The sequence below is a fragment of the Athene noctua genome, chromosome 6 (assembly GCF_965140245.1).
Source record: "Athene noctua chromosome 6, bAthNoc1.hap1.1, whole genome shotgun sequence".
Classification (NCBI taxonomy): Eukaryota; Metazoa; Chordata; class Aves; order Strigiformes; family Strigidae; genus Athene; species Athene noctua.
This window is the reverse complement of record NC_134042.1, coordinates 13,398,371-13,424,202: the sequence shown is the minus strand read 5'-3', so window position 1 is coordinate 13,424,202 and position 25,832 is coordinate 13,398,371. Positions and strand designations below refer to the sequence as shown.

The window sequence follows — 25,832 nt, the reverse complement described above, 5'->3', positions numbered from 1 at the left end:
GCATCATTCCTGTATCTGTTTTCTACTGAACTGCTGTGTCCAAAAGAAGCACATTTTCACAAATCCTACAAAATGGTGGGCTTTTTCAAGTTTTGATTCACCAAAATAGCTGCAAATTCCTGTCCTTAAATATGCTGCATTTGGTTTACAACGCATTGGGAGCTAAGCAACTTTTCAGTGTCTCTTTGAAACATAAATTAAAAACAACCATCCCTTTTTCTATACAGTGCAATGTATTTGTTTTACAATGGATCATTTCCATCTCCACAGTAGCAGCTGCCACCCAAGCCATCATCTCTGTGCACTCGTAAGCAGCTCCATTTCCAGTTCTAATTGGGAACAGAGATACTTATTGGGTGAGTTCCAGCATGATCTATCACGCCAGAGACAGCTACTATGCAAACCAAAGCAATCCGGCTTCCAAAAACCCTCTTAGACAAACACTGACTTTGCACATAGATTCTTGCATTTTTGTTTCTTGGTGCTGTTTTTCTGGAACATAAAAAGTGCCAGAGGAAACTATATATTAAGAGTCCGTGAAGTGCTGTTTAAGATGGATAAATCCAAAGATATTACCTTAATAACCACTACCTCTTTAATATCATATAGGTGGTCTAAAAAAGCCACCTAATTCACAGCAAACAGAACTACTGCTGAGTGAATGCAGCCACTAAGCTCATTAAGAGGATGTGGCAGGATGTGTCTGAAAGTGCAGTGCAGTGGCTCAGCAAGCAATTAAATCCCATGACAGTTTAAAATGAGAATCTATCAGTGTCACAAGAGTGTGAAGCCTCAGCATCTCTGCTGTTCCCACCCCCAGCGTTTTATTTATGATGGCGTATTGGGAACATGGGAAGTCAAAAAGATTATAATGAAATATGCCATATAAAAACCAGATTAAGCCTGCTCTTCTTTGGGGAAATATGCAGAGAGAGAAGCTGTCTGTTAGCTGTCGAGTTTGCAAAAGATACCATCTTTTGGGATGGTGCTCTCTGCCAGCAGACAGAGTGCCCCAGGGGAAATGGTGGTGAAAAACCCAGACAAGCAGCATCCATCCATCCATCATACGCTCATCTCCACATCTCCAAGGCACAAATATAGCGTTAGAGTGCAAAGGGTGGGGGCAGGGGGGATGGAATCCCTTAAGAAAGAAAGAGGAGACAATGCCTTACGTGAATATCTGGATTTTGTAGCTTTTCTGTGCGTGCACAACCAGACTCTCCTTACCTAGCTTGCTTGCTTGCTTGTTACGTTCATGGTCAGTACAGTAATTTGTTGGCGTCCTTGGAATTGATGCATTCACAGCAGTGACCAGACCCAGATATACTAAAGGCAGGGCTCTGCAAGTTTTTTTATAAGCATGCCTCTGTCAGCACGGCGCAGCACGGATCTTCACTCCTCCTACAGATCTGGATCTTCAAAACCCTTCTTTCACTGCACCGTCTCCTGCTATCCTGGGGGCAGATGCTCATGTTATTGCTTTTATGCTTTAATCCTGACCTTCCACAGTCCCCGCTACTCAGCCTGTTCTCCCAGCACTACAGCAATTCAGCACCCATCTGTGTCAAACTTGTCAGTACAGTTCTACACTTACAATCTTCTTCAACCCTGGTCCACAGGACCTCCTGCCAGCCCAGCCCTTGGCCTCCCCTGAGACTAGACTGCTGATAACACAGACTCTCACAATGAGTCCATAAAACCAAACAAATGCCCCTAGAAACTAGTAAACATCAAATTCATTTTATTTTTAATCCAAGCCAGACATAATAAAGCCATGGCTGTACCGGAGATTGTAAGGCTACTCCAGTAACTCCTTGTCTCCCCTGCCAATTCCACCCTCAAACCTCATGTATATTATTGCATTCTCAAGATAAACAGGGCCGTGGTGAGAAGAATCCAGTCAAAGAGAATGATAAACTGGTTTTAGAAGCAAGGATACTTGAAAACAAGACAGTATTGGTTTCCTCAGAAACAAACCATGTTGTGTGGAAAGAATAGTTCAGAGGACTCTCTGCCATTAAGTGAAAACTCCTCTTCAGGCTGGAGCCATGGGACCCTATAAAGCTCAGAAATTAATCTTAGTAAACACTTGTTGCAAATTTGAGGCATGACTGAGGTTTGCTCCAGGGAACACTGGGAGACTGGAACATCCCAATGTCTCCCTAGCACCTCTTCCTGCAATGCTACTAATCTCATGGTGAGGCTGAGGGGGAGCAGGGGGCAGGGGGAGAAAATGAAGAGATGGATGGAAGAAGACAGAAGAAGTTATGATATGAGGGGACTGTACACCTTCACTCTTCATCCTGGGCATAAACTGCAGAAAATCAGCGGACAACTTTGAATTTTAAGACCAGGATCCAATGGAAAGTTTCTATCAGCCTCTAGCTAAGATACATCCCAGGAGGCTGCAACACAACAGGACAGAGAAATAAAGCTGTAGAAAACAGCAGAGGCCCTCAAACATAAGGTTAAGCATTGTTTAGTTTAACCCATCATCAAAATGTGGACTTTACAAGCAGCTGTATTTCTTTGGCAGACTAGAATGCCTCTATAAAATCTCTCAATAAAAAAAACAGCCCTCCTGTCAGTTGTCTCTTGGAAGTTCTTTACAGATTTATTTCTCCACACAGATATAAATCATTGTCACATATAACATACTGTACCTGCTTCTCAAAGTCCGCCAAATTACAATATCAGCCTAAATGCTGGATTGGGTAACTACCTTCAAGGCTCAAATCATAAAGGAATATTTCCATTCGATAGCATTATTCTAGCACTCATTTGTGTTCTGGTCACTCTTGCATTTGTGTTCTAGGTGGGCTTATACTGCAGCAAGACTTTTGCAGCATCAAGCAATACTGTAGGCAATACCAACGCACAGAGGCTGGGTAATTGCTACAATTTAGAGAAAATTCCTGAATACAGAGTCTATTCCTTTGGGCTTTGCAGCACCCTAACATGGCTTCTGGCCTTTCTGTAGTAAGAGAAAACTTGGCCTAGCTATCTGCAAGTTGTCATATAGATACACTCACACAGATGGAAGGGACTTTTGTCCCATCAGGGGAACCACGATCTGATTACTGTCCAGTAACCAGACAGCCATTAGCAAACACCAGTCACCTCCACACCACGCAGCTGGGCCAGTCACCCCCATACTGCACACTCTGCAAATGGTAACAGGGAGTGGACCTCCACCACAATCAACTGTACTATTTCCATATGCAACAGCACTGAATAAAACCACTCATACCAGATGCAAACTCATACATAAACCATGCGTAAAACCAGCCATGCTGTAACCTTGCTGCAAATTCTGTGGGATTCTGCATAGCTTCTCCTCTTCCTTATCGAGGACAGTGGATACCTTTAGTAACAGATAAATCTCTGTAATGCAGTTATCTCTCAACTGCAGTGCACAAGCATCCCAATTAATTCAGTCCAGGCCTAGCAGAGCCGGCACTAAGCCAGAGCTGATAAACCTGCCAAAGCCAATCTGAGTCCTGCAATGATTCTTGGGAGCCTGTTCTGCGCTCTCTCATGCTCCGGACTGAGGGGGGTTATTTGCTTGAGTGCAGTGCTCAGCTCTGTCTGGCTCCGTGTGCCCACATGATATGGCAACTCCATTAATGAGGCCCTTCTAAAACCCAAAGCGCTGGAGAGCAGGCAGAAACACCCAGTCAGCTCTGAAGGCATCAGCAAGGGTGCAGCAGGGCTTATTAGCACTGCTCAGCCAGAGCGCAGGTGTCCTGGTCCTGATTCGGCATCTCTGTCTGCAACGCTCCCACTTGCGGGAAGACAGTGCCCTGCCACCCAGGCGGGCCTGGGAAGTGGGAGAGCCACATTCGCATGATGCAGTGTCTGAAGAAGTCAACCACACCAAGCAGAGCTGGTTCAGCATCCCTGGCTCAGTAAATAGCAAACCTGCGTAAACCACTGAAGAACAGAAAGGCCACAGCAAAGTGCTGATGGTTTTAGGATGGGATAGGGAACAATCACCCCAGACGCTGCCCTTGGCATTGCTGCTGTCTCACCATGTGATCTTGGGCCAAACTCTTAACAAAGGTACCCTCTGCTCTTCCATCACCTGTCAAATGGAGATAGTCTTCATCTATCCTCTGGGGTTTGGTAGAGCTTGTTTCATATATATTCATAGGCATTCAGGGATTCAAATAAAATGCACCAAAAATGCAAGGTGTTCTTACAGGTTCTCACAAAGCCAGGTTTAAACACATCTTTTTTTCCAGCTAAGAAAAACACTGAAAAAGCAAGGCTATTTCCACAGACACCAGATTTCAGTGCCCAATTCAAAAATTCCAAGGAATGAGGGTAATATTTACTCATACAGTAAGATGCATCTGACAGATGAAGCTATATAATTGAAAAATGTTATTATAAGAAGGAAGGCTTGTAATAGAAAAATGGCATGAGTTGATAGTAGGTATCTTTTCAGAAATGGGAAAGAACAAAGCAAATCATCTGCTGAGATGCTCGGATCTCTTGCCACAAAAAGGCAAGAAATTCCAAGAGGCCTATAAAGCGTTTAGACAAAAAGGTGAACTCTAGAATTAATAACAGAATGGTAAACAGGAAGATTAATGGCACCAGAGAAAATGCAGATGGTGAAGCCCAGCCTGCAGGCTCAGCAAGCCTCTGAGTAGGGAGGGGGGAAAAGGCAAGGTGTAAACAAGGTGACCTTCAAAGCCACAGGAATGCCTGCCAACAGGCCAGCCAGAGGGCATCCCAAGACACAGATGTGCCATCTGGGGTAGGCTGTCTCATGACAACATGAACAAGATTTGTCTTTTTCAAAATTTGCAGGGAGGCAAAATGGGTAGAGGCAGAAAATATGACCATTCAATTCAAAATAGGCACAATTAAATGTACAGGTTGGAAAAAGATGCTATCCATTTTGTAAAAAAAAAAAAGAAAGAATTCCCTGAATAGCCCCACTCGGAAAGGCCTTGTGCCCACTTGTAAAGCCTGCTCACACAAGGTGTGGGGGAGGAGAAACCGGTTTTCACTAAACAAATGTTTTCCTGGAGGGTTAATGCTTCAGGTTTACAGTAAAAAGAAAAAAGAACCTCAGCACAAACTGCAAAGCAGCTCTTTAAATCCATGATGGTATAAATTTTCCCCATCTTGGCATACGTCTATTCACTCCAGATGGCACATTTGGGTTGAAAGCAGGTAAAGATTCCTCAGACATCTCTATGTCCAATATCTGCTTTTGCAGAGCTCCCTTGCTCCATCTCAGTGCTTAGTTGGGCCTTGAATCTCCTAATAAGCTTTGTGTATGCCTGGGAGATGTCAGTTCTTTGCCTAAAAGTGGGAGAGAGAAATTTCCTACCACAGTTCTGCAGGGAAGTCTGGCCCTTTCAGACCTGATGCTTAGACCATTGAGGTCAACCAGGAAAAGTAAATGCAATCACATGGTTTTTTAAAAACATCAGTCAGACACCACAGTGGGGCAGTGCTAAGGGGAACAGTGCTATCTCTAAACAAGCCTGCTGCAAAATAAGACAGACATATTCTGCTATGATATCCAGAGGCAAGAATTTCAGGGGAAAACAGAATAAGCAACCATGTTACAGCTCAGCATGGAAAAAAGCAGACCCTAGCTGTGAGAATCCAGCAGGTAGTGAATTCACACACCTCTTTTCCTTCCAGCCTGGCTCAAAGTATACCAGATGTGAGTATTTCAGGCAAAACCTGGTCCATCTGAGTTCAGTGATGAAATTAGTTAATTCAGTGCTAAGTGTACAAGCAGACACATCTGGATGCTTTTTATTCTCATGGGCTGCGTGTCAACTGCGGCAAAGATATTGGCACAACCTCCAGTTTCGCAGCAGAAACCATGGGTGCTGGGTTAACTCAGGCAGCCCGTGCAAAGCCTGTGCAGCCCCAGCACTGTTGCATCAAGCAGGCTTGACTCAAGCAAGCTTGCGATTGCTGACAGGAGCTGCCATCATGACTCCAGACATCAGTACATATCTTTCTCCAGAAAGCCCCATCATGTGGCTCTGTTGATTGTTTTTTTAATAGAATAGGAATGGAGAGATGAAGTACACACCTGAAAACACTAAAGTGGCATTGAGGAAGGAATCAGGAAGAACAAGGGATGAAAACAGCAAGATGGAGGAAAGCTATTCCTTCCCCTTGCCTACTGCAGCTAAACCATGGCAGGCTTGTTCTGAAAACTACCCCAGAAAAAAGTCTGAAAAATGGAAGCTTTGAGTCTTGAATTATGCCTTTTCAATATCTTTCTCCTTTCTCCTCTCTGCTAACAGAAAAATGCCTCAAAGTCCTAGATCCTGAAAATATACAGTCTGGGCCCTTTCCGCACTTACAAAACACAGTGAAAATAGATGATAACGGGGAAGAGGGAGAGATAGCCATGCAAGGGGAAAACAAAGTGAAATAGAGAATAGTTCCTCTTCTCTCCTTTTCCCTGCTCAGCTTTCATTTCCCTTTGTTCATCTAACGTTGAGCCAAACTAAGCCAAAGGAGCTGCCGTGCTGGGCTACAAGATTGATGGCTGCAGGCAGGCTCCACAGTGAAGAGACGGATGACTGGTCATTTCCCGCGATGCACTGAGAAACATCCATCCTTGCAGCCATGCTGAGCCCATTTGTGCTCCTTTTGAAAAGAGAGATAAACACGGGCAGCCGGAGGCACCTGAGTGTCCTTCTCTCTCAGAAGGACACGGCTGTACTCCTCTGGGTTCCTTGAGAAGGTCGCTCTGTCCATCCCTGAACATCTGGCTGTGGGATTTGCTAACTCTCTCCCTCCCCCAGCAATCATCCATCTATTAGAGCATAGTGCAGGTCGGAAGAAAACGGTGAAGAGAATGGTGTGACAACCTCATCAATCTACAGCTACACGCTTGGCTATTTAGTTTTCTTTACGCTATTCCTAAATGCGGGGGGGGGCGTGAGGGGGGGGGAGAATTGCTACTGGTATGAAAGAGTGAATTGTGGAAATGGCAACGTGGATTGGAGTAAGTCCTTATGACTATTAAAATGTTGTGCATGTACTAAAGCAGTAGGGAACTAATTAAGATTCAGGATTGAAAGGCAAAACAAAAAAGTTGGATGCACTCTGGTTCCATCTGTAGCACTTGCTGAGAGTTCAGATGTACTTGGGGCATCATCTTTAGCAGAGAGAAGTTAATTTTTTTATTTTGCCCATTCTGATATTAACAGAAAGATCCCTGGAAGAATATATTGTAAGTGTATTTATAGTGCCAACCCTGGTATAGCAGCTTCAGAGGCACAAAGCACTTAATCCTGACTCCTTTCGATTTAGTTAATAGTGTCTTTGTTTGCTGATACTGTCCTGGGTCTATAGCATTGCTCACAGATACAGCCTCTGTGTTTCCAGTTCTCCTGCCGTGCTGCTACCTCACTTAGGCAATGAGCATTACATGGCAGATGTACCCATAGCATCATTTACAAATACAGCAGCACTCCAGAAATTCCTATAGCTATGAACCTCACTTTGTCAGAGTAGTACATATCTGTAACCGTGTCGTTCACAGACTGCACCAAGGAAATCATGAGAAGATAAAAGCATTCACCAACAAAAACACGAAGAAATGAGTCACCTACTTAAAGTGTTTAAATGCAGTCTGAGCCGGTGTTGAAAATTTCTTTTGTTCCCATCATGCAGTGCTGTTTATTTTAGGCCAACAACAAAAGGATTTTCACTACAGCTCTGTAGGACATGCATAGGATGTTAATCATGACCATATGTGTTCCTAAGACATCACCCCCATACTTCGCAAGGGCAATGCCATGCATTCAGAAGTGCATCGTTTCCATCAAGAGGGGTAAAGTTTTCAGCCTTTCTCCTACATCAAGAACCATAACTTTAGCTGATGAAAATTGCTGCTTGCTGTAGTCTTTAATGGAACTGTACCTACCTACAACAGCTAATGTCCTGGCCCTAAATTACCTTGTTTGTTTAAGGGGAACCATGCTCCAAGTGCATCCTATGTGAGATCTCTGGTTTGGAAGACATTGAACAGAAAAGCCATATCCATCTATTCTATTAATCTCTCCCCAAAGGTACATTGCATCAACCCTCCTTTCCCCAAGGAGTTCATTGTTGGGAATGGACACCACTGCAAATACCAACAGTGTCAGGATCCTGAAGCATAAAATACCTGCAATAAACTATTAGGCAATCAAATGCAAAATGCAGGGAATATTGAAATGAATTGTAATCTAATAAAAACACACTTAATATCTCTCAGGTATAAGATGATTATGAGGTTGTAAAATGATTACTCCAGAGAATGGGAATGACAGACTGAAGACTTCCACCATGGAAGGTGGTGGGAGGTGCAGGGATGTGGGAGGGGAAGCCGTCACACTCTCCATTCTATTCTCAGCAAATCTGTAAAGCTTGCTTGTAAGAGTTCAAACTGGACTTTATATTAACATTTATTGCTCATTCCTTTATATTATGCACCTGAAAAATATCACCTGCTATAAATTTTATAATATTTCATACTACAAAACAATTTCATTTGCTATGTGTCAGAATGATAAAATTGAATAAAATATTTTAAAACCATATTTTGAATGTAATGATATCTCATAATCTCTTTGCTATACTTTGTTAACATTTTCTTCTATAAAATAGCACACAGGTTCTACTATATGGTTTATCTAGTAGTCCAATGACTCTATTGGGCTTTATCTTGCAGGATGCTGAGTACCAAGCCTGCAAGTCTGGTCCAACCCAGTACTTTACATGTGGATTTAATTTTAAGCATGTGACAAGTCCCATTAATTACAAAAAGATCACTCATGTTCTTAAAGTCCAAGCTCAGGTGCTTTCCTTGTCTGGGGTTAGACAGCTTGGCATCTTACAAGACTAAGCCCTGGGGACTTGATCCTATAAACCATTTTTCATGTGATTACCAGAGAATGCTCAGGATTACTCACATGAACATAAAAAACAGATGCAGTGAATTAGATAAAAGATGCCCATTTCCTAGAATCTTGTGTCCAGTACTTGTATCTAAACTATTTTTGTGCTTCACAAAAATCCTTTTGCCGATGCGGCTTATTTTTTTTCAGGCATTGGTACCAGTTATACTAAGAAAAGTGCCAGGAGTTTTGCCAGGAAAGCTGCTCAGGTTCAGCTCTAGCAGCAAGACACCTACTTGCAGCTTCCCAACTGCCCCTCCCCTTTGCTGGAGAGCTGATGATTTGCGCTTTGGGGGAAGCAAATCTGCTGGATTCCAGCATTTCCCCAGGTACCGTACCCTGGCACTTCCCCAGGGGCTCCCATACCCCTTCCTCCTGAGAAGCCTGGAGGGAACTGCTTGGGCAGCCCCCTCCTAGGCGCCCCATTTGGGAGTGCCAAAACACTCTTTCGAAGCCACCTTTCCTCCAAGAAGAGAAGCCTGTCCTCAGCTCACCTGCACTCCCCTCTTTTTAAGGTTAAATCTGTTTATTTCAGAAATAAGTAATCCTGATGGTTATTTACAAACATCCATGTTAACTTCATAGTAAGGGGATAAATCCCACGGCATTCTAACTCTCCACTAGTAGTAGCGTATCTCCTAGAGACACGGTATTCACAGTCAGGCCTTGGCAGCTTAAGAGGCACGTGCTGAAAAACCTCTTCCCAAAGATGCATCCTAGCAGCCAGATGTAGGTCAAACACACAATAGCCAAGAAAAGCAAAAAAGCAAACAATGGGTTGGATAACACAGAAAGGGTGGCAGCACCACAAGCAAGGTCCCTCTCAAGCAGCCCAGGTACTTCAAGCCAATGCCATCATAACTGCCCAAGCCGTCCAAGTTTTCCTCATGTCTCACAGACTGAGCCCCAAGACACGACCTGCAGTCACACTGTAGAGGCTCTGAGGAGTTCACCAGCACAACTCCTTCCTTCAGTTTAATGGCCTACTGTAGTGACCACAACGTTTTTCAAAATGGTCTGGTTCCAAAGTCATCATAACTCTATTTTCACAAAGGTACTAAATACAGCTGAGACTACACATCTGTAGAAAAATCACCTCTAAGTGGCTGCATTGCTTCTGAGATGACAACAGCCTTTGTCTGTGGGTCACTGCAGATGCAGCCTATGTTCCCATTCTCAGGGACAAGACCTGGAGAACTCAGAAACATAAAGATTTAACAGATTCCAAAACTGCTTTATTTTGTTCAGTTGCTACTTCTGCCTTAGCCTGATGACTAAAGCTGGAGGGGTCTGGCTTCAGTGGGCTTTTGATCAAAACCCGGGGAGGTTTGAAAGCCCTGTGGCTTCTTCACACAGATTCCTCCTAATTATGCAAACTGGCTCAGCCACACAAGAACCAGGAGTAATCCCAGGTGATTCATATGAGCAATTTTAGCTAACCAACACAGCTCTCCTGGTAAAACTGTGCATATAAAATACTTGTAGTGACCTGTTCCAGATCCCACAAATGAAAGAGAAACTATTTACACAAAGTTAATCCTGTAAATTCTAGCAGCATGACTGCGGAGTTAAGCAGCAGAAACAATGTTTTTGTTTTCTTGACTGGACTATTTATAGAATATTATTTGCTTTTCTAGAAAGGAGTGTGTTTTATTTCCATACCTGCAAAATCATGAATTCCCATTTGGGGGAAAATACACACTCACTCGCACTCACTGAGCTGAATTAGTTTAGGAATTTGCAGCTTATCCCTTGTAACAATACCCAGAAAGAACAGTGCATGATTTGAAGGAGAAGTTATCACAACCTCAGTAGCCATGATGTACCCAAGGCCGGCTCACAGAGTGGCCAAAATGAAGCAAGAAGAGTTACACTGTACAAAACTTGAGATATCTTTCTAACAGTTACACTGCCCAGCCAGCCTTGCGAAAACTGGCTCAACGATTCACTATTGTGAATCTCTTTAGTGGTATATACGGGTGTGTAACAGCTAACTTGGTTTTCATTCCCATCCCAGTACACAGAAGCCCAGGTTTTGCACCAGAGCTGGTAAGCTTTCATACCAGTTTTGCAAGGCTTCATGCTGATGGCCAAAATGTTTAATACTGGCACCTTAAAGGCTTGGCAAGTGGCATGCTTTGTTCAGACATTCCTTTTTATTTAAAGGTCTACCCTAACCCACCCAAATTCTCTAAAAAGATTTATTAACTACCTGTTAGGCACTTGTCTGAGATAGACAGATGAGATCAGTGTTTTAGCACCTCCATTTTACACACTGGGAAGCTGAGAGAAAAAGAGATATCCTGTTGTCCCTAGTCCTGTGTAGTCCTGTACGGGATACAGGTGATGCAAGTACATGATAGCAGGGCAAGACATTAAATGCAGAGGTTGGCACCTCTGCTGCAGACTGGCAATGAGACAAAGATATTTCACTGCAGGACTTCTATATCATGATGCGGTGTCAGTGAATACATGCAGAAAGGGATGGGTTCTCCGGTATTCTTAGTGCCACGTAAGAAAAGGAAAGCAAACTTTATCTGGCCAGAGTCTTGGACCAGCAAAGGTCCCCATTGTAGGAAGAATTTAAAGGTGGTGGATGAGATGGAATAATCTGGTTAAATATACGTGTAAAAGGAAGAAGCTTCTTCACACGGAGGTCCAGGATGATGAGTTTTCTCTTGGTGACAGAAAGTCGTTTTTTCTAACCTCAGTCATAGCTGGATGTGTAAGTGCCATAGAGCAGCAGCTCTTGCCTGTGGTGCCATGTCCTGCTGTGAGCAATCTGAAGGCAAGATTAGTGGAGAATTGGAGCCTACTGTTTTGATTCAGTAGCACTGATGGACTCATCTGTAAGCTGCAGGCTTAGCTGATGAATAAACACCTACTTAAATTTAGACCAGTATTTAGGTATTTTGCTGGATAAGACACCCAAAAGAGAAGGCCCAGCAGAAATCAGTATTTATTTTGGTATAAATAAAAGCTAGAGATGGTAAAAAATTAATTTTCCCCCCAGTCGCATGAGAAATTCCTAATTTGCTAAAAAAGATAGGAAAAAAGCAGGTGGGATGTTTAGGGATTCCTACAGCCATGATGAATGTTTCTTTTTTCTCACACATTGAAATTTCCTATCTAGTCTTAAAAAAAAAAACAAACCAACAAGCCAACCCATAAACAAAAAAAAAACCAAAAACCAACCAAAAAAACCCCAAAACAACTCAAAACCAACCCAAACAAAAAACCCAACAGCTTCCAACATCCCTACTTCCAGATTTGGATTCACAATATAGTTTCATTTTATTTCAAAGTGCTACAGAAATGTTGTTAGGTACATGATGGACCAACCTCAGGATTCAGCATGGCCAGTGTGCCGATGGGCACCATAACCCATCGGATGAGAACAGAAAATTATTCACCTTACCTGTCACAAAAATTTGTTGGGTTTTTTTTGTTGTTCTACGTGGTGTGCCAAAAACAAAGAGCGATGGGAACAGTTGAAAATGAGATTTGCTCTAGCTCAGTCAGAAACCACCAGGATCCATGTGGATTTGCTCAGTAAAATGATGTGGGTCGTGCAGCCTCTTCGGATACGAAGCTCGTCATCATCCACACTCTGTGATGTTGAGTTATTTGACACTTGACCTAATATTTGCTTAACACTTGACCTAAATACACTGCAGGACTGTTGCTTTGGCACCACCTACCAAAATCAAATCCTGTTTCTAACAAATAACAATTTTAAACCAGGCTGTTCCTGCCGCAGAAGAAAATCTGTCAAAAAGTTGACTCAGGGAGTAGGCTCAATCCCTCTCCTACCCTGGTTTTACACCCACAGAGCTCCCTTCAGTCCTGCAGAGATAGCTCCTGAATTCTTTGAGGTTTTGTGAAGCCGGCAGGCCCTGCCCTTGCACAAGACGCTCTATCCGCTGCTCCCTCTGCTGGCCTCGCCGCCCCGCCGGCCGCGGCTCCAGCCCGAGCACACAGCAGGCAGAGGCAGAGCCCCGGCCCGGCCCTGCCACGGCCAGGCACCGGGCGGGGCAATCAGGCATCGGGGGAAAAAATAAAATCAATTAAAAAAAAAGTAATAATTCTAAAATCAGTGATATTTTAAAGCACCGAGGAATATATTACAAAAGATGGAGAGAGTTGCTTTAAAAGGCAAAGTACTTCAGAAGGCAGAAGTCCTTGAATAAAAAGCAGATTTAAAAAAAAAAACTTAATTTCAAGATTTTGGAGGACAGACAGCAAAAGTCACCAGGCCATCTTACATGAGGAATCTAGTCCGAGTCATCAGAGAACAAAAGTTGCCTCTGTCTGCTGGCTGTCATGTCATGTCTGCCCCAAATTTAGGTTTCATGACGGCAAATGTTTATAAAAGCCACGAAAAATTAAAAAACCTAGAATGAGGTCTGCACAAAAGTATCTCTGGTAAATTCACATCTGCAGAAACCTGTCATAAGTCTGAACAATCGATACATTGATATTATAGCCACCTTCAGGAACGTTGTATCCCGTTCTGCATTTTACAGACATACTCGGCACCAGAATAATTCTGCCAGTTTTGATTCCAAGATAGTCTTAATGGGTCTCAAAGAGGAGACACAGGCAGGTTTTATAACATAACAGGAACCTAACCTTTAATCACAGAGAAGTTTTCATATATCTTAAATAGTAGCAAAACTTTTTGTTAAGAAAAGTTGTGCCTTTCCTTAAAGCATTCATAGTGAAACAACACTGCTGTCATGTAGTACTGAACAAGAACCAACGTGTGATTGTATAGAGATTGCTGAAATCAGAAGTGAAACTAATCAATATTAATTGGCCTATTTGAGAAAAATTATTAAAGAAAATTCTCATTGAATTAGTGTTTTGATTTATTTTTAGGCTCTAGTATCTTTGAGTGACACTGGACATAGCAACCAGGGAGAGAAAAAAGAATATGGAACTCAGAGAACTGACCTCTTTCTGTGTTCTTGGGTTCAATTTCCAGCTCTACCACAAACCTCTGATTTCGCTGTAGTTTATTATCTTTGTTGCTCGTTTCTCCAGTTTGGAATGAAAGTACTTCCTTTAGTGTATTTGGACTGTAAGATCTGCTATAGTATTATGACTACAGCAGAGAGTATAAGAAGCCTTCACAATGACCCCCAGGATGATCATCTAACATCCTGCTTGAGTCTCTAGATGCTATCATGTAAGTGAATGCTGTCCTTTGCTTTTTAATTCCATCTTAACTATCTTGGTGAAGTGGCCCATCTGAAAGAGCAGGGAACTCCACAGACATGCTAAGCATCTTCCACAAGAGTTGGGGGCACTCGTCACTTCCCAGGAGAAACACAGTACCTTGTACAATCAGACACAGTCTCTACAAGGTAAATTGAGATGTTGAAAGAGATAATAGCTTATCTGTAAGGATTCTGTTCATTCATCCACAAACACACTCCCCTAAGTATATCCCATATGTTATTAAAAACAGATCAGGCATTGTTTAAGTGGCATATAAAAATCTGTTATCAATACTTGCCTCAAACAATTCTACCATGGTTCATAATAGCAAATAAAAAATACTTTTGTTTACTTTTACCTCTTCAACAGCTGGTAAAAAAAAAAAAAAAAAAAAAAGCCAGCCATTTCTGTAGTTCACCTGAACACTAGCTTGCCCAGAGATAAGTAACACTAGCACAGACACCAGCTCATTCTCACCACAGTAGCAGCACACACAAACTCTACTCCACACCCTCCAAGTGGGTGAGAAGGCTGCCCGCTGGGAGACCTCGCTGTTGGCTTTCAGTCCAAAACCAAAGGACAGCAGTGAATTGAGACAAAAGCTTTCCAGTGATATTCTTTACACTTACATAGCACATGAAATAAAAGCTCTGTGTGCATGTATGTACGTCTCTATATTTAGCCGTCTTGTAAAACTGAAGTAGGACACTACTGATTTAAACTCCACCAGAGTTTTTGGCCATACACACCCTATCTGTTCTCATCTGCATAGCTGCAAAGCTTGGGTAATACCTGACTGTCAGCAGGGTTTACTGTAGGCAATACCACTTCCATAACATTGATATCTGACCTAACACAGAACCGTGATATCACCCAGTACCTCAAAAACACTAAGTATATAGGACAAGGAGCAATTAAAATTTCAAGGGGCCTTGGGTGTAATCAGGGATCTCTCTTCCACTTCTAACCTCCATCTTTCCAGCTACTCTGATATTACTCAGGGCTAGAACCCTAGTGCTTGCCTTTGCGGCACCTGCAGTTCAAGGTGGTGGTAGGAGAGTTGGAAATTCTCCTTCTTCTCCCATTCCTCTGGAAGAACAGGTGACCTAGCCCAACCCAGCACTCTCCCTCACCCACTCCCAGACTCATAGACTTCCCATACACAGGAGGTCTGCTCTGCTCTTCCTCTTTTACTGGGCAGGAGAACAGCCAGCTGATGAGTGAGTGTGGAAGCATGAGCTGCTTTCAGCCCTCCCACTGCTTCGCGCTCAAGTGCTCAGTTCTGCAGAGAATCAGGTTTGCCCATACTTGATTGAACAGAAGTCTAGTTTCATTAATATTATGAGAGTATCAACATCTAATAACTTTAAGCATGCTGCACCTAGGCAATCACAGTATTAACATGTCAATAAATTGCCTGTGACTGGGGATTTGTTTCAAATCTATACCACTGTTCATAGGAGTCTTGACTGCTACGCTATAATGACTTGTGTAACAGCTCAAATCCATTACAACGGTGAAAACTAGACTGCACTTCAGCCGTAATGCTTGGTTCTGATGATATGCATATACCACTGAAAGATGAAGACCAGCCCATATAAAAGTAAGTGTCAGGAATACTTACTGTAATTCCTAAAGGTCTGGTAATGATATTGACTGTATTGTCATTGAAGCAGCAAGTTTTGGCAATACTTTATTTCTACTGCACATCTATTGGATAGGCTACTAATGGGATGGAGGACGGTATTAACATGAACATTAGAAATAGCAGTCACATGAACATTGCTAGTCCTTTGATCTAACAACTTTACTAGGGCAATCCATGCACCTAACTCTGAGTAGGGGCAGAGGAAAATGGACATCTAAAGGCTGCAACAGCAACACCTACTCCAGTGTTCTGATCTTTATGACTTTGGCTGCAACTATTCTTAAATCCAAACACTTCCACTTGAAACCAAATAAAAGCAACAGACCAGGACAATAAAAGCACCATGTTTTATTAAGAAGCAAGCAGCAACTGACCCCAAGAAAAACATTATAGTGCACTTGCATTTTACAAAAACCAGGAGACCACTGGAGCACAATTATTTTCTTTGTTAGGTTTTTGTATTACCATATATGAAACTCTCACTCACTGAGTTGTGTCATGTACTACCTAAAACTGCAAGGTACCAACACTGCAAAAGTAGGTTGTAAGTCTAAATACTGTGTTATTAATAAATTATTTATTATACCCTTGAACTGCTAGCAAGACAATAGTATGATTCTACTTACTGACCAGCTGATGATTTACCAAAACAAAAATCCTAGGTCTATATATACCCTGAATTATGTAGAAGTCTTGAATGTCTGGATGCGACTTAGCACTGTAATGAGCCACTCCAAAAGCCCAGACGCAGTCCAAGCAAGTATTCACACCCCTGGTGCCAATCCCACTGACTGCTAGATTGGTAGCTCTTGGAGTTAAGATCCCCTTCTGTGTTTGTTACAGTGACAGTCTTATGAGAAGTATTCTAAACAGTTAACAAATGTAAAACATAATAAAACTAAGGTTTAGCCCTTATTCGATGTTGTAGAATTGCACTGCTTCCATATGTTGTATAACGTATAACCAATTCAACAGCCTCCTGATTAAAAATCAGCTACTCTCATATTAACTGAGCACAAGCACTGTCTAGCTGCTGAGAACAGTTCTAAGCCGTGACTAGTATATCCAAGCCCTAGGTGGAGTGAAACTATGGAAGATCTAGATTAGATTTCTTCCAAATTTATTTTAGATGTCCTATAGTTATCATCTCTGTGCTTTTTAAGGGGTCTTAAATTGCCACATCTTTTCTCCACACAGTCATCTAATGTTTAACCGCAGAATAAAGAGGTCAACATAAGGTAGTTTCCTAGGTTCAGCACTAGGTTTTACCATGTTGTCTGCCTCCAAAACATGGAGTATTTCTGCCATCCATGCTGAAAATAAATTACACTACCTTTTTCTCAAATTGTCAAAAGCTACCTTTAAATGGAGAGCCAATGTTTTCCATAGGTTTTATACTTTCAAATCAGAGCAGAGAAAAATCCCATTTTTGGCTAGTGAGTCTGTTCTGGATATGCACAGATGGAGTGAAATTATTTTGTGGTGTAACCAATAAGGAAAGTTAATCACTAGATAGACATTTGTTGGAAAATAGATTTAAATGGCAGAGCAATGTAACTTGCCTTATTTGGCTGCCACCGGCAACACAACAAAAGTAGCACTCCCGAGATGCAGAAGAGATGTTTATAGCAGGGAAAACAACACAGAGACAGACATGCTGAGGTCTCTTTATCTGATAACTTTGTGGTAATTGTCTTTCATGCCCTGTGGCATGTAGGATGCACTAATTTGGCATTCAGTGAGTACAGCAAAGAAGCATAATGCAAACAAAGAAGTCAAACTCTACACTACTGCTTTACCTTACTAAACTACCAAGCTGCAGCAGTGTTTGCATCATCACAAAGTCTGAGGTAGCATTTCTATGGGCCAACATGATCCCCTTCCTAGAGTCCAGTCTCACTTCTGTCAGTGCACCTGACTGATTTCACCAGTCCTTTCTGAACAGCTCTGCTGTGAGGTCTGGTTCTATTTGCTGGTTGAGATTCGTTTGAACCCCAACTGAATGGTTACAGGCATTTCTTCCTCTTGTCCAACTATCTGCTGACATCTCCTATATTGAAGGTAGGGAGCCTTCAAGAATTGTTTCTATCAAAATCAACATGAATTTTTCCCCTTGATTTTACTGGGTTTAGAACTTGCCTGTATCTCCCTTTCCTCTCTCTTCACCAGCAACTGCACAGAAGCAAAGTCATCAGTACTGCTGAGCATAGCTCAGTTCCCAGACACCTTCTTCTGTCAAACAGGTTTTTAAAATATTCTTCATTTACATTTTGGGGTTTTCTCCTGTACTTTTTATACTGGCAGTGTCTCACCTCTTAAAAACCACATACAGCTGTGAAAACGTGTGTTCCCTCTTTCTCATAATAGCTGACCCCAAAGACAGTAAGCCTTTATTACTAACTGCAGGGAAGAATGCACAACACTATGTTCTACCTGACACAGCTGTAGCTCCTCCACATCTGCTTTACAGTCACTCATTCAGCATCCAGACTCATCACTTCACATAGTTTAATTGTGGGGAAAGAGTACCAAGGACAACAAGAATGAAAGAAGAATGGACTAAGGTACACATACAGGTATACAAGTGTGTCATATGCTCACTAATTTTTATTATTTGCTGTTTATAAACTGGTCACACCCCTGGTCCCCAGCCCCATTATGAAAAATCATATCTACTGTTCCACACACAGAGTGGTCTTTTTCACAAAGATTAGGCAGCCAATGCCAAAGTGACATTTTATATTAATAACACACTGAGAAAATAATTGGTAATGTATTGATCCTTTACATCCTTATGAACTTGCTAATAGAGGCCAGGATTCACCCCTACAGAAGGTAAATTCAACTCCCATTGCATTCAATACAAGTGGGACACATTTCTGTAAAGGATGAGTTGTGTGCAGAGGGTTTGGTGGTTATTGTTACAGCAAACCAAGTAAGAGGGAAAGAGAAATGGTTGGAGAGGGACAAAGGTAAAATACAAGGTCTAAATGCCAGGTTTGAATGTACGCCAGCTGCTCTGCACCACAGGAAAGAGAGGCAAAGAAATACTTACCAGGTTTAATTTCCAGCAGTTTCAGTCTGGAATCCTCAGGGGGATGCAAACGCCTCTTTTTGCGCCAGCAACGTGCTGGGTATGTGTACAGCTGACCTGGGGCCAGGCCTGAAGATCAAAGGAAAAAAAGAAATACATTTCAGTTTTTAAACCATGAGCACCACCTCTAGCATCTTTATTCTTGCCCTTCCAGTGTCTCCTTGTTGGAGGGTTCAATCCTACAAACCATGAGGCAGAACTATGCACTAAAGGCATCCAGTGCTCCTGAGCTCCTCAGCACCTCTTGGGATAAGGCCTACAGAGAATCTAGGTCTCACTTAGACACTTCAGTCATCTCACTGAAACCAAAGCTGCACAATAAATAATTTGTGATTTCTTCAGGGTAAATAGAATTTCAGACTCTCCTGGGTCACAGGGGCGATGCCTCCTTCACGGACAGAGAAAGCCCCTTGGGAGAGAAGAGATGAAGTTCCAACATGCAAATCATAAGGCCCCAATAAGGCACAGAGCAGCTCAGGAAATTTGTGTCTTCCAAATGGGAGCAAACCAAGATCCATGAGTTCTGGCTATTTGGACTCTGGTTTTTTTTGCTTAAATTCTGGACTTCTGTGGGAAGACAGATTCTTCATTCTGGTTATTAACTCCTCATGCCAACATCCTGAATGCAGGAGGAGATACAGCAGTAATGTTTATATTACTGCATGTTTATATTACTGCATGCTCCACTGAATCACATTTGACATCGCTGGCTTCTGAGCTGCCCTGGCTCTCCTGACAGACACCCCTTAGCCAACGTTCAAGCCACGCTTTGCTTTCTTGTATTCAGAATACAGGACGGCTTTGTGAATGCATCTCTACTAGCACACTGCCAAGTGCTTCAAAGTATCCTCAACTGCCCCAGATACTCATGACACACAGAAATTCCCAGCAAGACACAGAAACGTTGGAAGAATTTCATTCTCTCCCCTGCCTCCTCCATCCACTTGTAAGAATTTCATTCTCTCCCCTGCCTCCTCCATCCACCAGTTCTGCTTTGGCTCTTCTGCCCTTCTGCTGTTGCTATTAGTCGTGGAGGAGCTACAGAGCATGACTGCAATTCCAGACTCATTGCGCTTAGAAAACAGGTAAGACCACATAAGAGAGAGGACAGGAGTGGTATTACCATATCTGAAACTATACTAACAGTGAACAGCTGGACAACATCAAGAGAGTACCAGTAAAGCAGGACAGCTCAAGGGCAGCAGGATTGCCCAAGACTGCCTCTGAAGCAGCCAGGATAGTGTACCAGCTTGGGAACAAATCTGACTCACTGAACCAAATTAGGATAATGAAAAAACCAATATCCTGTTATCTACTTGGGGAACAAAAAGAGAAAAGACACAACAAAACTATTCACCTCAAGGGAACAGGCTAATCAAATTCGGCAAGTGAAGCCTAAGCTCCTGCTTTGAAGTATTTCAGCTGTTGGGAATGCCAGTTCAGACCCCAGCACTTTCCACCTACTTCTCAAGGTCTTACTGGATAAATGGAGTATCTACAGCACACTGCCTGGGTATGGCTGAGCCATGGAGTATTTGCAGGGATCCTGGCTGTTCCAGGACACAGAATGCTACTGAACTGGAGCTTTTCACACCCTGCTTTCATTGATGCACACCTTGATGGGCATTATGCCCACCACAAAAAGGAAGCATTTCAGAGTGGGGTGCTTAAGACTGGCTTGGGAAAAAAAAATTGAATAACTAGCGTTTCTACAGTATTTGAACACACTTCTTTATGGCACTTTGCAAACATTAACCGCTGCAAACAATTGCTATTATGATGAGGTGGATTGTGCCCGGCTCTGATGTGAGTCATTAAAGAGGTGGAGGCAAGAAGCCTCACCCTTCCACAACAGGTCCTGTGTAAGAACTTGCTCACAACATTGAAATGGTGGTTGCTAGACCAAAGCAATAGGACGGAGAATCAGCCCTCCATTGCATAGGCATCCACAGAGGAGTCACTTGAACGAAATAAGCATCACAGCTTTGAGCATTTGTCCCAGACACAGAGGAGCAAGGATCTACTGCAGTTTTGGGGGAGTAGCTGTTAAGGTGGGTTCAATTCTTGAGTGCTCTCATATGAAATACCAGTTCTGGATTCAGCCAGGCCAGTGAAAGTGCTGAAAGCCCAATGAGAAACGAAGCAGGTATCCTTGAAAAGACAGAGATGGGAAAGCCTCTTCCCTAGAGGACCCACAGCCCACTCCAGGTGGCAGATAGATCAATAAGACATGGATGATATGACACCCATCTCTGCACCTCCTGAAGTAAGCTCTCTGTTCCTATTCACAGTACCCTTGCTCAGTAATACACAGCCATCCAGTGAAGATAAAACACATAGCAGACCTTCACTTGATCCAAACCCACCAAACGCTACCTTCAGTTCTTCACCCTGACCCCCGTCTGTCGCTGCATTGGCCCACACGCAGTGTGGATCTTCAATTTTTTACACAAAGGAGGGGCAACAAGGAAAGGGTCAGTTCTGAATGCTTCAAATCTAGCCCCTCCACAGTCAGTCTCACAGTGCATATGGAAATAATGCACATACAGGTCTTACTGTCTTCAGCCCTGGCTCAGTTGTCTCTCCCTCTGGTGCCTTATAGGGCAACCAGAGAAGGTTCCAACCATTTGCTTATAGAGGAAATAGCAGAACCTGCAGTGAGTTATGTTGTTTATCTCATTAGTGTAGGAGAGTCATAACTCAAAGCTGGTGTGAAAGGCCGGGGGAGGAGGGGAAAAGAAGGAGGGAGTTATGTGCAGTATTGTGTGAAATTAACCCTGAACTGTTTATCATGAGATGCAGTTTTCTGACTCCTTTAACAAAGAGGACCGCAAGAAACCAGGTTAATATGCTGAGATCCTGACTCTTCTTTCTGTTTTTCAAGCCCTCTGTAAGTGAAAAGAGGTCCTGGAGCTTTGCCATTTGTCTTTATACAGTTTTCCAGGTTAGGGATAGTAAATGGCAGTGAACACAGCACACAAGACAGATACCAGGGTGGTTGGTAGAGAATTTTCAGAGCCCTTCAGTACGGACATAAGCACATTGTATACAGCCTGAAAACAGGCATGCTAAAACTGTAGAGGGATGCTTTGACCCACCATAATACTACAAGAAATAGATGATGCAAAGACACCCAAGGGAGCACTAAATAGGCTAATAAAAATCAAGAAAGAGGAGAGCAAATATGGGGGAGGAGAACTGCTTCATTTCACACTGATTATTCTAATTCAAAATAACAAAGGCATCAGATTTGGTGGCCAATGCAGATGCAGGAGGCTTGTTTCACTTAACACTCTCTGTGAAGAATATTCCACCATCAGTCTCCACTGCAGACCTGCAGGAGGAATGCCACAGATCCTCTTTTGCAGGGTAAGCTGCCAAACAGTTCACTATCAGAAGTGAGGAGAGAAAGATTTGCATGGTAAATTTTCTCAAGGTAGTCCAGGGAGCTTGTGGCTGAGCAAGGCAAAGCATTAAGACATCTTGGTTCCTGGTGTTGTGCCATACCACTGTTATCATTTCTTCCGTAAGTGCAGAGACACCAGTGAGACCCATACAAGACTATCTGTGTCTATCTTTGTAGCAGATGCTCTTGCCAAAACATTACTTGTGGATACACAGGGGATGTATACCTGCTTACGTCTGCGTTCAAAAGGATAAAAATAGCAGCACCTTACTCATAACCAGATGCTACAAGAACAGAAATTCCTTGGGTAAACGGATTAGCAGAAAAAAAAAAAAAAAAAAAAAAAAAAAAGCAAGCTAGTTTTGCCAAGGTAGTATAATCTCTTAGGAATGGGGAATTTTCAGCTGAAACAAAAACCCAACTGTGGTCATGAAGCAACCTACAAAAGAAGGGTGAGCCCAGAATCTCAGGCAACTCCCAGCTTGTAAACCACATTCAGCGGTCCCAGACTACCCCAGTAGTTTTGGCAGCTGAAACATTCTCAGGGTATTTTTAAAGCTGGTAAAACACCTGTTGCTTCCTGCACCAGAAGTGGCCACATTTTACTATAGAAGTTTTCTGATGGTGCTGCAGGACAATACTAAATCTACTTTGGATATTCTAGGAGTAGGAGCAGTACAAGGATCCTTCCCTCAGCATATCCTAGGAAAGGAAGACAGAAAGTTTCAGCTAAGCAGTCTTTAGAAATGGCAATTGCTTTCTTAGCCCCCGGAGGGGAGGGAAATATCCTATGCGTTCCTTAAACTCCACCTGGTCAGTGGAGGAGGTAAGAGCAGGCTGTACCTTCCCATAATTCCAGATCTGGAGTTTTGGGGCATTTTTTCGGTATGGTTTACAGAAACTGTCATGTATATATGCACACATGTGCATGTCGTGCTTCCAGTGCCCATGCACCCTAGCCCCCTCCCTGCCTGGATTCTCTTATCTGCACTGGAAAAAAAAAAAAACCAACAAAAAAATGAAACGCAGTTTGGTGCTGTCAAAAAATCTGTTCCCTGAGCTAATGGTGAGTCAGATACTGAGCCATACCCTAGCAAAATTCTCCCTGGGGTTCAGGAGGACATCTGTATGAGCAGTATCTCTAGTCTTTGAACTGGTGACTGTCCTTTGCCTTTCAAACAAGGATTTCAGATGGATTTACTCTAACAAAGGAAAGACTGACCAAAGTCTACAAAAATAACAGCGCTCTTTTCCCTTGAGCTTCACTGAGCTGTGGAACAGGCATTAGGCAAAGCTCTTCAGGAATCATAGAATCATCATAGAATCATAGAATGGTTTGGATTTGGAGGGACCTTAAAGATGAACTAGTTCCAACCCCCTGCCATGGGCAGGGACACCTTCCACTAGCCCAGGTTGCCCAAAGCCCCGTCCAACCTGGCCTTGAACACTGCCAGGGAGGGGGCAGCCACAGCTGCTCTGGGCAACCTGTGCCAGTGTCCCACCACCCTCAGAGTAAAGAATTCCTTCCTTATATCTAATCTAAACCTACCCTCTTTCAGTTTAAAGCCCTTACCCCTTGTCCTGTCACCACCTTCCCTTGTAAAAAGTCCTCCTCCAGCTTTCCTGTAGCCCCCTTTAGGTACTGGAAGGCCACTCTAAGGTCTCCCCAGAGCCTTCTCCTCTCCAGGCTGAACACCCCCAACTCTCTCAGCCTGTCCTCACAGGGGAGGTGCTCCAGCCCCTGATCATCTTCGTGGCCTCCTCTGGACCCATGTGAGCAGGTCCATGTCCTTCCTATGTTGGGGGCCCCAGAGCTGGACACGGGACTGCAGAGGGGGGTCTCACAGGAGAAGAGTAGAAGAGGAAAATCACCTCCTTCAACCTGCTGGCCACACTTCTTTTGATGCAACCCAGGGTATGGTTGATTTTCTGGGCTGTGAGCACACATTGCCAGGTCATGTTGAGCTTCTCATCAACCAATACCCCCAAGTCCTTCTCCCCAGGGCTGCTCTCAATCCACTCATTGCCCAGCCTGTATTCATGCTTGGGATTGCCCCAACCCATGTGCAGGACCTTGCACTTGGCCTGGTTGAACTTGATGAGGTTCACATGGGCCCTTCTCTCCAGCCTGTCCAGGTCCTTCTGGATGGCAAATCCCTTCCCTCCAGTGCGTCAATCGCACCCCACAGCTTGGCATTGTCGGCAAACATGCTGAGGGTGCACTCGATGCCACTGTTCATGTCCCCAGCGAGGTGTTAACAGTGCCGGTCCCAACACCAACCCCTGAGGAACGCCACTCGTCACTGGTCTTCACATGGACATTGAGCCATTGACCACAACTCTTTCAGCGTGACCATCCAGCCAATTCCTTATTCACCAAGTGGTCCATCCATCAAACCCATATATCTCCAATTTAGAGACAGGGATGTTGTGTGGGACAGTGTCAAAAGATTTGCATAAGTCCAGGTAGATGTCATCAGTTGCTCTTCCCTTATTCACCAGCGCTGTAACCCCATCATAGAAGGCCACCAAATCTGTCAGGCACAATTTACCCTTAGTGAAGCCATATACCATGCAAGGTCCACACAAGCACTTACACCAACTTCTTGCTGCACCTGAGGAAACTGCAGCTCCAGATATCCAAGTAACTTGTCCAAAGCAAAACCAGGAGTTATAGGTATATTTCTAGCCATCAGAACAACATTCACAGCAATAACTGGACTCTCCTACATTTTACCTCAGCTTTATGCCCTTCCCAATATAAATCCTTATTTTCAGCATTCATCTGAGAAAATCCCACCTCTACTTCTCAACCCTGAAGATAATTCTAGTCCTGCTTAGAGAAGAGCATTGTGTATTCTGCTACAGACTGGGATCAATAGCATTAAAAGAGCTACAATGATGTGGCCTTAGAAACTACCATGTCAAGCTCTTCTTAGGGTAGAGAGAGAATAATTAGTATGAGCTCTCTGCAGTTACTAAAGGAAATCCCCTGCAGGCACAGAGGTTTAGGCAGCTTCTCTTCTGTGTGGCCTGTAGCAGGTTTGAGCTCGTATTAATTAAACCCCATGAGGGCTCAGTGACCAGCCCTTCATACATGCACATGCATACACAGACACAACGCTACCAACCTGGTCCCCTGTGCCTCTTCTCCATCCAGATGTAGCAGTTATTCTGAGCTACCCCAGTTTGTGAATCCAGGAAGGGAAGGCGGACGCTTCGCTCAGCACACAGCCGAGAGTTGTAGCTGCGGCAGTGCTCAATTGCTTCTTTGTAGAACTGGTCTCCGAGTCTGCCAAAAGAGACAGAGCTGAGAGTAAGAAAGATTGCACTGCCCCCTCAAACAAGACGAGGAAAAAGGGGGCATAAGGTTGGTTTTAAAATGGACAAGCAGAAGAACTTTCCCTGAACACATGCAAAACTTGCTGACACGAGACGCTGCTGAAGCAGATCATGTAGAAAGTGCCACCAAAAGATCAGACTCTCAGGAACTGGATACAGATCTTTTCAGTAGTGCCTAGCTAC

General features: G+C 43.4%; 1 protein-coding gene across 1 annotated transcript in view; it reads right to left on the bottom strand.

The window, feature by feature from the left end:
- Positions 1-25,832, bottom strand: part of DPF3 (double PHD fingers 3) — a 154,859-nt gene that overhangs the window by 70,981 nt on the left and 58,046 nt on the right. The window contains exons 2-3 of the mRNA XM_074909648.1: positions 25,439-25,599; positions 18,863-18,970 (exon numbers count right to left, since the gene is read on the bottom strand). Of these exons, the coding sequence (XP_074765749.1) occupies positions 18,863-18,970; positions 25,439-25,599 (269 nt within the window). The remainder of the gene's footprint in view (positions 1-18,862; positions 18,971-25,438; positions 25,600-25,832) is intronic.